This window comes from Giraffa tippelskirchi, chromosome 5 (genome assembly GCF_054371585.1).
Source record: "Giraffa tippelskirchi isolate mGirTip1 chromosome 5, T2T-mGirTip1v1.2.pri, whole genome shotgun sequence".
In the NCBI taxonomy this organism is placed as follows: Eukaryota; Metazoa; Chordata; class Mammalia; order Artiodactyla; family Giraffidae; genus Giraffa; species Giraffa tippelskirchi.
In genome coordinates this window covers 46,332,437-46,347,323 of record NC_137279.1, presented here as the reverse complement: position 1 = coordinate 46,347,323, position 14,887 = coordinate 46,332,437, and the positions used below count along the sequence as shown (strand labels likewise).

The 14,887-nt window shown below is 40.0% G+C and overlaps 1 protein-coding gene across 10 annotated transcripts in view; it reads right to left on the bottom strand.

Moving 5' to 3' along the window:
* Positions 1-14,887, bottom strand: part of DESI2 (desumoylating isopeptidase 2) — a 47,582-nt gene that overhangs the window by 31,919 nt on the left and 776 nt on the right. Inside the window, exons 1-3 of one of the 10 annotated variants that reach the window (XM_081486847.1) lie at positions 12,108-14,712; positions 11,348-11,461; positions 8,243-8,492 (exon numbers count right to left, since the gene is read on the bottom strand). The exons of 2 other annotated variants lie outside the window; for them this stretch is intronic. Coding sequence is in view for 1 of the 8 variants with exons in the window: in XM_081486845.1 (XP_081342971.1) it covers positions 14,608-14,619 (12 nt within the window). In the remaining 7 variants the exon portion in view is untranslated. Of the gene's footprint in view, positions 1-8,242; positions 8,493-10,454; positions 10,906-11,347; positions 11,462-11,506; positions 11,760-12,107; positions 14,713-14,887 lie in introns of those variants that run through there. 7 more of the 10 variants (XM_081486848.1, XM_081486852.1, XM_081486850.1 and 4 more) reach the window with 7 other exon arrangements.

Here is a 14,887-nt window from a genome sequence, read left to right as displayed (position 1 = left end):
ACATACCATCACAAGTAAAAACAGCCATCATTACTCTTTGCCTAAATGCCATATGACATGCCCACCTTATCTAGTTTAGTAATGTAGAGACCTCCTACCCTGGGAACTATAACTAACCTTCAAATGTGAAGGAGAGGGAAAATCTGTAAGATGTGTTTCTTTTAGAAACTAGAATTTCCACAGTACTTCAACCAGACAACTCTTTTAATACTATTCAGCAGATAACAATACACACAACAGATTATACTGAGAACTGCTGGAGACAATGAACATGTTAACCTTATCTGGTGGTTCATTTAACTCACTGTTGGACAGTGAGTTATAAATTACAATTATGCTATGGTATACAAACCAATCTCAAGCTAAGTTATTTTAGCTTCCATAAATACTTCAAGACTTATAAATTAGTTCCATTAAATTCATGTGGCAGAAAGGCTGAAGACTAGCTGTCAACTCTAACACCCAAGGGGATAAAAAAGGCTACACAATTAACCCCAATTTTATATATTTAGTATGACAGAGATCTTGGAGATGGTGTCAAATGTACAACAGCCACTTGAATAAAATCCAAATTATTAATTTTTTATACAATTTTACAAGTTGGTTTTCCATTTGCAGTTGTTATAAAATATTGCCTGTATTCCCCGTGTTATACAGTTATATCCTTGAGCCTATCTTACACCCAATAGTTTGTACCCACTCCCCTACCTCTCTATTGCTTGACTCCTTCCTGACTGGTAACCACTAGTTTGTTCTCTGCATCTACCAGAACCTGCTTTTAATGCTTCGATTAGGGTAGCGCTTTATTCTGTGTACTAACTCTCCTACAGATAAAGTGAAGAAATCCCCCAAATTGAGCTATTAAGTGTTGCAACTACTGAAAGTATACAAACGGAAGCTCACTTAGCTTTTACAATCCTGCAAATAACAACAAAAGCAATAACAACAGGTAACACTTTCTAGTGCTGATCATGCCTTTACAAGGGATGGAACCCACATCCCCTGCATTGGAATCATGGTGTCTTAACCCCTGAATGGCCAGGGAAATCCTACTCCCATTTTAGAAAGAAACAGTAGCACAGAGAAGTTAGGTAATTTCCCCAAAGTCACACAGCTGAAAAGCAGGAGGTAGAATACAAATCCATGCAACCTGATGCCAAGGCTAAACCACAAAGATAAAGAACTATTAATACATTTCACTACTTTCAGTAACAGATTCCAGGCATGACCAAGGAGAAGGAAGGCCTGCTTCAGCCTTCTTTCTCATATTGATACTCTTGTTCTGAACCAGTGTGGATGTTCTCTGACTCTCACTTGCCATCCGACTGGCCAGGGAGACCCATCAAGACACCTGAGCAACGCAGAACCCTGCATGCATGCTTCTCCATCCTGCAAGCAGCAGCCACGAACAAGATGACACAGTGGAGGAAGAAACTGTTTCAGGATGACAAGTCCTAGGGGAATCTCAAGTTAAGTCCAAGAAACCTTTTTAAAGTATTGTAATTACTATGTACCAAGCTCTGGGAATAAAAAAAAGAGTAACACACTGTCTCTACCCTCAAGTTCACTGCAGAATGAATAACTTAGAAAATGCAAAACTCTGCTTTTTTTTTTTTGGTTGACCATGTCACGCAACATGTAGGATCTTAGGTTCCAGACCAGGGATTGAACCCATGCCCCCTGCAATGGAAGTGACAACTATCAACCACTGGACTGCCAGGGAAGTCCTGCTGCATTATTGTTTTGATACCCACTGATAAAAGAGCAGGTCAGAATGAATGTGAACTGAAACATCACAGCTCTTGCTTGCTTCGTTATTTGTTAGCCTCTTAAAAGTAATAAATTTCTTTGGAAGTAGATTTAAAATGACATAAACCCCCAGGCTGAGAGCACCATGGGAACATCATGGTACAATATAGTGGACAGTTAACAGAGATAATATTGAAATATCCCACTAGTTCTTCTTGATTCAAATGGATAAGAGCTGGAAAAGATTATAGCATATTCATATGCTGATTGGAATGCAAGTAGGGTGAAAAAAAAACAAAACAAAAAACTGAAGAGAAAGAACAGAAGAAGACAATTCTGAGAGCAAAGTCCCTGCACAGGAGAGTATGGGTTTCAGCACACAGTGGAAGGTTTGACCTCAGACAGGGACATGGGCAACTCAGTCCTATTCCATGTAATTGGAGGGAGATGAATAGTGGTGGTGGAAGGATGAGAACATTCTCTTCAATTTTTTTTTTTTTTTAATTTAAATGAAATAAGCAGTGAAGTCATCAGCTGAGAGTAAAGACGGTGGAAAGAGAGCATGAAATACTGCAATTGTCTTGGAGAGTGGGTAAGTCAGTTGAACAGAGAAATAAGGAAATGTTGCCAAATGGCATTTAGGGTCCTCCTGGGCTTTGTGGTCATGATTTTAAAGTGAGATTAGTCTGTATGGTTGTATATTTTTCTCTAGCTGCATTTGGCTGCTGAGGTGTTGAGTAGATAGAGAGTTCAATTTTACTACAGCTGCTAGACAAGTATGACAGAGGGAATGATTAAAATGGTAAACTACAAAATCTAACTTGGATGGGGCGGTGGGAGTAAGGAAGTGATTATTAACAAACTGACTCATGTGATTGTGGGGGATGGCAAGTGTGAAATTTGCAGGACAGGACAGCAGGCTAGAGAGGCTGGGAAGAAGTGATGTTACAGCTGTCTGACGCAGAATTCCTTCTTCTTTATAGGATCTTGGTCTTTTTTCTTAAGGTCTTCAACTGATTGGATGAGGCCCACCCACATTATGGAGGATAATCTGTTTTACTCAGTCTACTGATTTAAATATTTACCAAATCTAGAAAATATTTTCAGAGCAACACCTAGACTGTTGCTTGACTGAAAACTGGGCTCCCTACCCAGTTGACACACAAAACCAACCATTTACAGAATCATTTACAGAAAAGGATGAGGATGTAGGGGATGTTTAAAAATCACTACCCATTCATGGGTTCCCAAGAGCACAATGAAAGTTAGTTTACTGATGTGAGTAAGATTAGGACAAATAAAAAGAGAAACATAGCACTTTCCATGGATGAGGGGTGCTATATGGTGGTTAATGGCACAGATTTTAGTGTCAGAGCTCTTGGTTCAAAACTGCTCTACCCACATGTACCCCAGTGTTCATCACAGCACTGTTTACAATAGCTAGGACATGGAAGCAACCTGGATGTCCACTGATGGATGAATGGATTAGAAAGTTGTGGTATATATACACAATAGAATATTACTCAGCTATTAAAAAGAATGCATTTGAGTCAGTTCTAATGAGGTGGATGAAATTGGAGCCTATTATACAGAGTGAAGTAAGTAAGAAAGAAAAACACCAATACAGTATATTAACGCATATATATATGGAATTTAGAAAGATGGTAATGACGACCCTATATGTGAGACAGCAAAAGAGACACAGATATAAAGAACAGACTTTTGGACTCTGTGGGAGAAGGTGAGGGTGGGATGATTTGAGAGAACAGCATTGAAACATGTACATTACAATATGTGAAACAGATGACCAGTCTAAGTTCGATGCATGAAACAGGGCACTCAAAGCCAGTGCGCTGGGACAACCCAAAGGGATGGGATGGGGAGGGAGGTTGGAGGGGGGTTCAGGATGGGGGGACACATGTATACCCATGGTTGATTCATGTCAATGTATGGCAAAACCCACCTCACTATTGTAATTAGCCTCCAATTAAAATAAATTAATTAAAAAAACCCTGCTCTACCACTTAAGGCATAAGTCTGAGCAGGCTCTTCAACTAAGCCCCAGTTTCACCATTTTTAAAAGGGATACGAGAGAATGGCTTATTACAATGGTTGGCATACAGAAAACACACAAAACCGTTAGCTCTTATTAGTACAGGAAAAGACTCAATATTGTAAATCTATCTATTCTCCTTAAAAATTATTCACAAATTTAGTGTCATTATACTTCAATTTTCAATGAATTTTTTGATAAACTGATTTTAAATTCTGTTTGAAAAATAGATATGTGGAGGAAAAAAGAGAATTCTGAGGGAGAATATGAGAAACTCATCACCAGTCATCAAAACACAGTTCAGTTCAGTTCGGTCGCTCAGTCGTGTCCGACTCTTTGTGACCCCATGAATCGCAGCATGCCAGGCCTCCCTGTCCCTCACCAACTCCCGGAGTTTACCCAAACCCATGTCCATCGAGTCGGTGATGCCATCCAACCATTTCATCCTCTGTCGTCCCGTTCTCCTCCTGCCCCTAATCCTTCCCAGCATTAGGGTCTCTTTCACATGAGGTGGCCAAAGTATTGGAGTATCAGCTTCAACATCAGTCCTTCCAATGAACACCCGGGACTGATCTCCTTTAGGATGGACTGGTTTGATCTCCTTGCAGTCCAAGGGACTCTTAAGAGTCTTCTCCAATACCACAGTTCAAAAGCATCAATTCTTCGGTACTCAGCTTTCTTCACCGTCCAACTCTCACATCCATACATGACCACTGGAAAAACCATAGCCTTGACTAGACGGACCTTTGTTGGCAAAGTAACGTCTCTGTTTTAAATATGCTATCTGGGTTGGTCATAACCTTCCTTCCAAGGAGTAAGCGTCTTTTAATTTCATGGCTGCAATCACCATCAGCAGTGATTTTGGAGCCCAAAACAATAAAGTCTGACACTGTTTCCACTGTTTCCCATCTATTTCCCATACTACAGTTAAACACCTGTAATGGTGCATGTAGAGGTAACTAAATAAATGAATAGTATAGAAGGTCAAGAAATAGACTTACATAGGATGATAATTTAAGACAGGATAAATGTACCATGTACCTCTGATAAACATGGGGACTCACGAATCATTCACCGATAAACATGGGGACTCACGAATCATTCACTAACTAGCATTGGCTTTCCACTTGGGAAAAAAAGTATAAACTATTTCTGTAATTTTAGGCTAGGGGAAGCCTTTCTAGGGATGACATGAGGCCGAAATGTTATGAAACTTTAAAAAATTTTATGGGTTATGGGGTATATAGCTCAAGGAACTGAAAGCAGAGACCTGGAACCGTTATTTGTATACCCACACTCACAGCAGCATTATTTACAACAGCTAAAAAGTGAAAGCAAACAATGTCAATCAACAGATAAACGCATAAACAAAACGTGTACTGTTATTCAGTCTTGAGAAGAAAAAAAATTGACACATGCTACAACAGGGATGAACGCTGAGAACACTATGCAAAGAGAAATAGCTCAGTTACAAAAAGACAAATACTGCATGATTCTACTTGTATGAGGTGTCTATTCATAGACAAAGAAAGTAGAACGGTGATAACCAGGGACGGAGGGGAAGGGGAAGTGGGAAATGATTGTTTAATGGGTATAATTTCAGTTTTGAAAGATGACAAAAAGTTCTGGTGACTGGTTGCACAACAATGTGAATGTACATTAAGCTACATAGCTAAAAATGATCAAGACAATAAATTTCATGTATACTTCAATAAAATTAAAAGAGAGACAAAAAAAGTATGGAATTTTTTCAGAGCCTTACAAAGTATTGCTGAAAAGGAAAATGGGTAGTAGCCACAAAAACTTTGGAATGATAACAAAGGGAAACTGGCCCAGCCATATACTAAATATATTGTAAAATAATAATAATTAAAATAGTGTAGTAATGAGACTAATCAATTCTGTATGGGCAAGAATTCAGTATTAAGATAAGGATGACATCACAACTTGGTGAGGAGAGACTTTTATTTCAAATAATGTGGGGTCAATTAGTTAATTTTTGAGTTTTCATTTTATGGGTAAGGGATTATCGCAAATAATAAAATACATTCCAGATAAACAGAAACAAAACTCTTTTACAGATATCTTGTTTCCTTTTATTATTGCTCTGCCTTTCTCATAATTTAATACTCTGAATATTCATTGGCTAATGCTGAAGCTGAAGCTCCAATACTGTGGCCACCTGATGTGAAGAGCAGACTCAGTGGAAAAGATGGTGATGCTGGGCAAGACTGAAGGCAAAAGGAGAAGAGGGAGGCAGAGGATGAGATGGTTAGATAGCATCCTCGATTCAACGAACATGAATTTGAGGAAACTCTGGGAGACAGTGAAGGACAGGGAAACCTGGTGTGCTGCAGTCCACGGGGTGGCAGAGTCAAACTACTTAGTGACTGAACAACAACAATAATATTATTTTGGCAGTCTTCTTTTTATAGTCTAATAACCAACTGGGTGATATAGGAACAGTAATAGTGCTTTGGAATTTAAATATCTTATAGAAAATCTTGACAGTCAACAAATGGAAAGTATAACTTGTCTTAAGAAAAATCTATTTGACAAAAGAATTCACCTAAAATAGTAGGCTCTCCCTAGTATTTAAAAGATTTATAAGTTTCACTAAATCCTATTTTGTTAACTTTATCCCTCATCACATGACCTTGGGACTGATATACACTGTACCACTGTAGTTTGAAGGGTCTGTAGTCATTAACATGCTTGGACCCTTAATATCTGAGTACTTGTCAATCATAAAAAGTTTCCATACTTTACTTTTTGAATATGTTTGACTCTTTAACAACACGGGGACCCCTGAAATGTAGACTTTTTCCCCAATAAATATAGTCAGCCTTTGTATCCACAGTTTCTGCATCTGTGCACAAGGAGGGCTGACTATGGGATTTGAGCATCTGAAGATTTTGGTATCTGGGATGGGGCCTGAACTAATTCCCTCAAGGATACTGGGGGATGACTGAACATCAGATTTTCCATTTTAAGTTACTAGGTTAGCATTTATTCCATGGCAAGTCAAAGGACTGCTGAAAGGGAACACTGAACATTTTGGGGTTTACAGAATGTCTTTCACAGATGGTGTGGTAGGCAGAATGACTTCTTAAGATGTCTAGATCCTGGTCTACAGAACCTGTGAATATGCTGTATTACATGGCAAAGGGACTTTCAGAAGTAAAGTTATAGACTTCAAGATAGATATTCCCCTGGAATATCCTCGTGGGTCTCATCTACCTGGGTGTCTTGCATTGTAGGCAGATTCTTTATCATCTGAACCACCAGGGAAGCCCTCAAGATAGAGATTTCCCTGGAATATCTTCGTGGGTCTCATCTATTTATAAAAGCCCATAAAAGCAGAGAACTTCCTCTGGATGGAGGTGGAATCGATGTGGCAGAAGGGGAGGCCAGAGCTATCTAATGTGTGACAAGATTCAATGCATTATTGCCGGTTTGAAGATGAAGGATGCAGGTGAGGAACGCAAGAGGCTTTAAGCATATGAGAGGGGCCTGGCTGACACAACAGCAAGGAATGGGCCCTCCGCCCTACAAGTGCAGGCAACTGAATTTTCCTAACACTCTAACAGGCTTGGCAGCAGATTTGTCCCTGCAGCCTAGGCCAGCTGACAACTTGCTTTCAAACCTTGTGAAACCCAGAGGGGAGGAACCAGCCTAGTCTACCCAAACATCTGACCTACACAAGTGTGAGAGAATTAATCTGCATTGTCGTAAACCACTAAGTTTGGGGCAATTTGTTATTGTGGGAATATAAACCAAACATATAGAGGTACTGGATTCTTTTACATACTAAACCAAAAAAAGAAGAAAAAAGAAGAGCTGATACTGTTAGGGATAACCTAAGAGGGCAGACTTATGACTATCTTTTTTTTTTTTAAAGCTAGACCTGTGGGTCACTGTTTTTAGAACAAGTGGTAGGAGAGTCACTGGTCCAAGAAGCATACTTGGTACAAGAAAATTAAGACTAGTTTCTATTAACCAGTTCCTATTAATCAGGAATTAGTTCCTATTAACTTAAGACTAGTTCCTATTAATCAGATACCAACAATGTTTTTGGAGGCATTATCTTCCAAGGAGTGACTAACACCCAAGTTCAAAGAATAAACCAGTTAAGAACATTTCTTCAGTGTAGTTCCACAGTGTTTAAAACAACCCCTCTTCCCCCAAAAAAAGCTATGCCAAAGAACAGTAATTGATATTTTTTCCTATCCTATTCCCCTTCTTGGTCACCCAATTCCAACAATAAAGCTAAAATCTTACAATAAACTAAGTAAAAGTACAGGGAAAAAAAACCCAGAAACAGGCATTTGACACAGGAGAAGAGGGATCAGATGGCTTTTTCATGCCATTTGAGTATTAGCACCATTCTTAATAAAACTGCCTAGTTAAAATTCCATTCATTTAGTAAATATTACTTACAGAACACCTTCTACTGACAGGCCCTGTTCCAAACACTGGTGACAGTACGATGCTATCAAGTAATCTCCCCTTCACGGATCACTGCCTTGCTGCAGCAAAGGGACTTGTGTCACTTGATGAAGCTCTGAGCCATGCCATGTAGGGCCACCCAAGATGGACGGGTCCTAATGAAGAGTTCTGACAAAACGTGATCCACTGGAGGAGGGAACGGCAAACCACTCCAGGATACTCGCCATTAGAAGCTCATGAACTGTATAAAAAGACAAAAAGATATGACACCGAAGGACGAGTCCCCCAGGTCTGAAGGTGTCCAATGTGCTACTGCGGAAGAGTGGAAAAGAACTACTAATATCCTAGAGAGAACGAAGCGGCTGGGCCAAAGTGGAAACGACGCTCAGTTATGGGTGTCTGATGATGAAAATAAAATCTGATGCTGCAAAAAATGGTATAGCATAGGAACCTGGAATGTTAGGTCCATGAATCAAGATAAACTGGATGTGGTCAAGCAGAAATGGTAAGAATAAACATCGACATTTTAGGAATCAGTGAAGTAAAATGGATAGGAATGGGCGAATTTAATTCAGATGAACATTATATCTACTACTATGGGCAAGAATCCCATAGAAGAAATAGAGTAGCCCTTATAATCAACAAAAGAGTCCAAAATGCAGTACTTGGGTGCCACCTCAAAAATGACAGAATGATCTTGGTTCGTTTTCAAGACAAGCCATTCAACATTACAGCAATCCAAGTCTATGCCCCTGCCACTGATGCCGAAGAAGTTGAAGTTGATCAGTTCTATGAAGACCCAGAAGACCTCCTAGAACTAACGCCAAAAAGATGTTCTATTCAGTGGGGATCGGGATGCAAAAGTAGGAAGTCAAAAGATACCTGAAGTAACAGGCAAGTTTGGCTTTGGAGAACAAAATGAAGCAGGGTAAAGGCTAACTGAATTTTGCCAAAAGAACGCATTGGTCATAGCAAATACCCTTTTCAATAACACAAGAGACAACTTTACACATGAACATCACCAAATGGCCAATACTGAAATCAAACTGATTACATTCTTTGTAGCCAAAGATGGAGAAGCTGTACACAGTCAGCAAAAACAAAACCTAGAGCTGAATGTGGCTCAGATCATCAGCTTCTCATAGCAAAATTCAGGCCTAAAGAAAGCAGAGAAAACCACTAGGCCTGGTGGTGTGACTTAGATCAGATCCCCTATAAATAGGCAGTGATGGTAAAGAATAGATTCAAGGGATTAGATCTTGTAGACAGAGTGCCTGAAGAACTATGGACGGAGGTCCGTAATATTGTACAGGAGGCAGCAAACAAAATCATCCCAAAGGAAAGCAAGAAGGCAAAGTGGTTATCTGAGGAGTCTTTACAAATAGCTAAAGAAATAAGAGAAGTGTAAAGCAAGGGAGAAAGGGAAAGGTATATCCAACTAAATGCAGAGTTCCAAAAAACAGCATGGAGAGACAAGAAGGCCTTCTTCAGTGAACAATGTATAAAACTAGAAGAAAACAACAGAAGAGGGAAGACTAGAGATCTCTTCAGGAAAATTGGAGACATCAAGGGAACACTGTACCCAAAGATGGGCACAATAAAGGACATAAACGGTAGAGACCATGTTTGTTTTATCTATATGCTGAGAAATGCCAGGTTGGATGAGTTACAAGCTGGAATCAAAACAGGCAGGAGAAATATCAACAACCTTGATATGAAGAGGATACCATCCGAAAGGCAGAGAGCGAAGAGAACTAAAGAGCCTCTTGATGAGGGTGAAGGAGGAGAGTGAAAGAGCCAGCTTAAAACTAAGATCATGGCATCTGGCCCCATTACTGACTGGCAAATAGAAGCAGAAAAGGTGGAAATAGTCACAGATTTCCTCTTGTTGGGCTCTAAAATCACTGCAGATGGTGACTGCAGCCCTGAAATCAGAAGACATTTGCTTCTTGGCAGGAAGGCTATGACAAAGTGAGACAGTGTGTTAAAAAGCAGAGACATTACTCTGCCGACAAAGGTCCATATGTCAAGGCAATGGCCTTCCTAGTGGACATGTAAGATGGTGAGACTGGACGTAAAGAAGGGTGAGCGCCGAAGAATTGATGCCTTTGAACTGTGGTGCTGGAGGACACTTTTGAGAGTCCCTTGGACACAAGGAGATCCAATCAGTCAACCTTAAGGGAAGTCAACCCTGAATACCCACTGGAAGGACTCATGCTGAAGCTGAAACTCCATTATTTTGGTCATCTGATGCAAAAAGTTGACACACTTGACAAGTCCATGGTGCTGGGAAAGCTTGAGGGCAGAAGGAGAAGAGGGCGTCAGAGGATGAGACTGCTGGATGGCACCACCGATGCCAATGGACATGAACTTGGGCAAACTTCAGGAGATGGTGAGGGACAGAGAGGCCTGGCGTGCTGCAGTCCATGGGGTCACAAAGAGTTGGACACCAACTGGGTGACTGAACAACAACAATCAAGTAACTTCCAGTCTAGTGGGATGGGCAGAATGATAATACATGCAGTTATTGAGACACGTAGAAAGTACAGCTAGGGCCCAGAAGTTAAGGCAAGTCTGAGGAGTAAAGGCTAAGCTACAGTCAGAAGGAACAGGGGTTGTATTAATAGCTGAGCAACGTTAGAATAGGACACTCCAGACAGAAGGATCAGCATGTGTAAAAGATACTGGTCATAGTATAGCCTATTATGATAACTTAAAAATTTCATTGTGTGAGCATAAAGAGTGAATGTTAGGTGGAGGGATGGCAGTAGGGGACTGGTAAGAAAAGTTTTTTAACAGTCAGGTGCACCAAAAAAGGCCTTAGTTATTAGACTTTATCTTACAGGTGAATTTTAAGCAGAGGAATGGCACCAATCATTTATGTTTCAGGAAGATTACTTTGGTCAGAGAAGGGAAGACGGATTAAAATGACTGAAACTCATAAGAAGTCTATTATAGAAGCAGAGATAATGAGGGCCCGAACTTGAGAAGCAATAGTGGAAATGGGGACAAGATAACTAATTTAAAGAATATTCAGAAAGTGAAGTATGTGATAGACATCAGAGGTTCCCAGCTCCCCGCCTACTCACAACTCACCATAAAGGCTGGAAAAGCCACACACCCTCCTTCTCAGCTTCATCACAGTCACTGTGAGCCAACTCTGGACAATCTCTCAGGATAGGAGGGTGGCTCTGGCAAAGTCTTTTCCTTCTATTATTAAAAGGAGAGGTGCATGTGGAGAAAGGTCCTACTTACCTGTCTTCACAGCTCACTGAATGAAGACACTACAGCGCATGACAGTCATGTTACAATGATGAGGGGACAATGTAGGAACAAAAGCCAACATGCTGAGGACAGTAGAGTGAAAAGATGAAAAAGTCTTGGTCCTTGCTGACTTGGCTGAGCTGCTCAACTAATACAGGGACTGTTTATCTCTGGATTAAGGATCCTTCCAGTTCAAGCCACTGATCGTCAAGCTCTCTCTTACTTTCAGATAAAATTAACCAAACTAAGAGACAGGAAGGGTTTGTAATAAAAAGGAATTCAAGTTTTACTCTCAAGGTGTTGGCTTGGGAAACTGAGCAGAAGAAGGTGCTAGTTATCTAGGTAAAATTACAACACAAGAAATGTGGGTGTGCACGCCCGTGGGAGCATGTAGGAGGGAGGGTTGGGTAGAGAAAGGGGGAGGGGCCTGAGGTCAGGAAAGGAGAAAAGGGAAAATGTTTGTTCCTGGACATGTTGATTTAAAGATACTATGGAATCACTTAGGTTAAAAGTATATTCAGGTGAGTCTGAAACTCTTTCATGAAGACTGACTTAGATTCACAGATGTGTGGGAAGTCAGATCCTGTCATACCTGCATGCCCTCACACTCTTGGAGAAGTACAATGGGTTCAGGAGGATCAAAAGAATGGAGTCCGGACAAAAACTTCTTCATCTGAAAGCGCCTAGAAAGTGTCTATGACTCTGAAGATATACAGATACTATTTAAAAATCGGGAAGAAAATTGTTTATATGCAATCTACAGACATCATTATATTACTACATATTTTTGTTTTCTAAAAGTTCATTTAGCAGCACAAAATCTGGATCTGACAAAGGAAGACCTTGTGCACAAGTGACTATGCCAGAGACTGGCCCAGCAATTAAAACTAATATGAATCACTTGCTTTACTATGTATGCCAGTAAATTAGCAATATGTGAATAACCTCATTCCCAAAATATGTGACAGGGTTATGGAAGAAAAGAAATGATCAGCAGCTCCCAATCTACTGAACAGGAAAAACGGTCACCTAGAGCAGGCAACAGTCTCACAGAGAAAGAGGAACAAGGATACACCGCAAGAGGTCCCTATGAATAGTGACTGTAAGCACAAATCAAACACTGATTTTCATGTTTACAAAGTCTAGACTAGACAGACAGCTGATGTGCCAGGCCTGTACTGACAGACCACAGCAATCCTCATCAAAGGCATTTAAGATGAACAGGAAGTACTACCAAAGATAAAAGGAATTTGCCCTTGACATCAAGCAAAGATGTTCCAAAAACCAAAACTGACTTGAGAAAAATGAGTATGATAGCTACAAATTTATACCTCAATCCACTGGTCTTGATTCTAAAACATAACTCAGACCACATTCCTCCTCACCTCAAAAACTTTAAATGGTTCCCCCTAGTTAGCTCACAGACCATCCCCTCAGCCCCAAACTAATAAAAATTCTAGCCAAACTGAAAGTTTTGTCTCCTTTCATGCCTCCTACACTCTAGCTACACTGGATTTTCCAAATCCAACCTGTGCTTTCCTCCTCCTGCCAGTCTGTTCACGCTGACTGTTCCTAGCCTGCGGAAATCCTCCCCATTCTTCAGGTTTTCCCCCCTTTATTTTTCAGCATTCCATGATCCTACAAGAGCACTGTCTTCTCCTTGACATCGTGTTCTGCTCTGATCAAAACCATGGCGTTGTTCTGAATTGTTACCACTGGTGTACCTTCCTTATGACATTCTAAATTCCTTAAAGAAGAAAGCATAATTAATTCATTTTTGTGACTTGTACAGGGTCCTAACTAAATAATTGTAGGTTGCTGAGTTAGTGACATAAGACACAGACCAAAAGCCCTCAGAAGAACATATAAACTCAACTTTATTAGAAGTCTAGTAACCCAGCTAATTATCATTTCTGATACATATTCACATGCTCCTCCTGTTGACAGGAAAAAGCAATATATAAGAAATAAACACAGGAACTATTCAGTAGAAAAAATAATGAAACAGACTGTGGTCTAGAAATTCTAGATCCTATTTGTAGCTCTCTGGGCAGGTACCCTTTTCTCTATTTCCTTTGTAACTACCTACTTTACAAAAGTGATATGAAGAATAATATCTCTGTTATCTAGTTAACATTTTAAAGATCTTTCAGAACCCTCCTCCCTTCAAAACATACTGGTTTGAGAATCATCTCTAGCTTTTTCTACATTTACCACATAGCAATGATTTCTGTGATTCATAGACTACCTGAAGTGTAAAGAAGCCCATTATAAGCCAAAGAATCTATCTCCAGTTTTATTTAAAAAGCAAAATGCTCTCTTCTTCTAATTTCACAGATTTCTTTTAGGCAATGAAGCTGGCCCTCTGGCCACTGCATAATTCTAATTTAAAAAGGGGTTTAACAATCTAGAAGAAAAAGTATACTGTGCTGTCAAGAATAGAAGAAATCCTGAGGGATGGTGTGTAACAATCTGCACGAATAAATAAGAAACCAAATTCAGATCACTGACGGGGGACCGGGCAGAAACAGTAAAAGGGCAATAAAACTCTTGAAAAATAAAGGCATCCACAGCTATGCACAAAAAGTTTAAATCTAGAGAATTATTTCTTAAACAGTGACATAGGCCAAAGACTTTACAAAGTACCACACTCTTTTAAAATCTCTGGTTCTAATTATTCCTCTCTGGAACCTTTTCCTATCATACTCCATTTTTCTCAGTATGCTAACCTATCTTCTTTCACCTCCAAGTTTATATGCAAACTCAACAAGAGTACTCTCCTCAGGTCCCAAGGAGTCTCTATGGTCTTCTCACATAATTCCCAGACTGGGGCGTAGGAATTCCTTCCTATCCAAGAGGTTACAGTGTAAATTTAAAAACTTAAAAACAATACAAGGGAATATAAAGTTTAGATCTGTGAGTGAGAACCAAGACTCCTGACCTCCCGTATTTTGGCTCTTCTTCATCTTTAAGCCAACAAAAACAATGCTGGGGACTTTCTCACTTGTCAGTCCACTGAAGAAATTTTAAACATTGCAAGTGGAGGGTGACCTCTTATAAAACAAAAACTAATCAACCGAAAGCAAACAAACCCAAGCATGCATCTAACTGCAACAGTAACTGTGTACCGGTTATTTCAATGGCGATTATAACGCAAACCAACGTCTGGACTCATTTCTGTGTGCTCGCGGTACTCCAAAAGTTAGATGACACAACAAACCCATTCTTCTCGTCCCTCTCCTGCGACCACGTCAGATACCTGTTGCATCACCTGGTAAGAGGTCTCCAGAATCTTGGAAAGGAGTACCATCACGACCCCTAAATAATTCAGCTGGGCTCTTTTCTGGATAAATTTTAGCCTCATTCATTTTA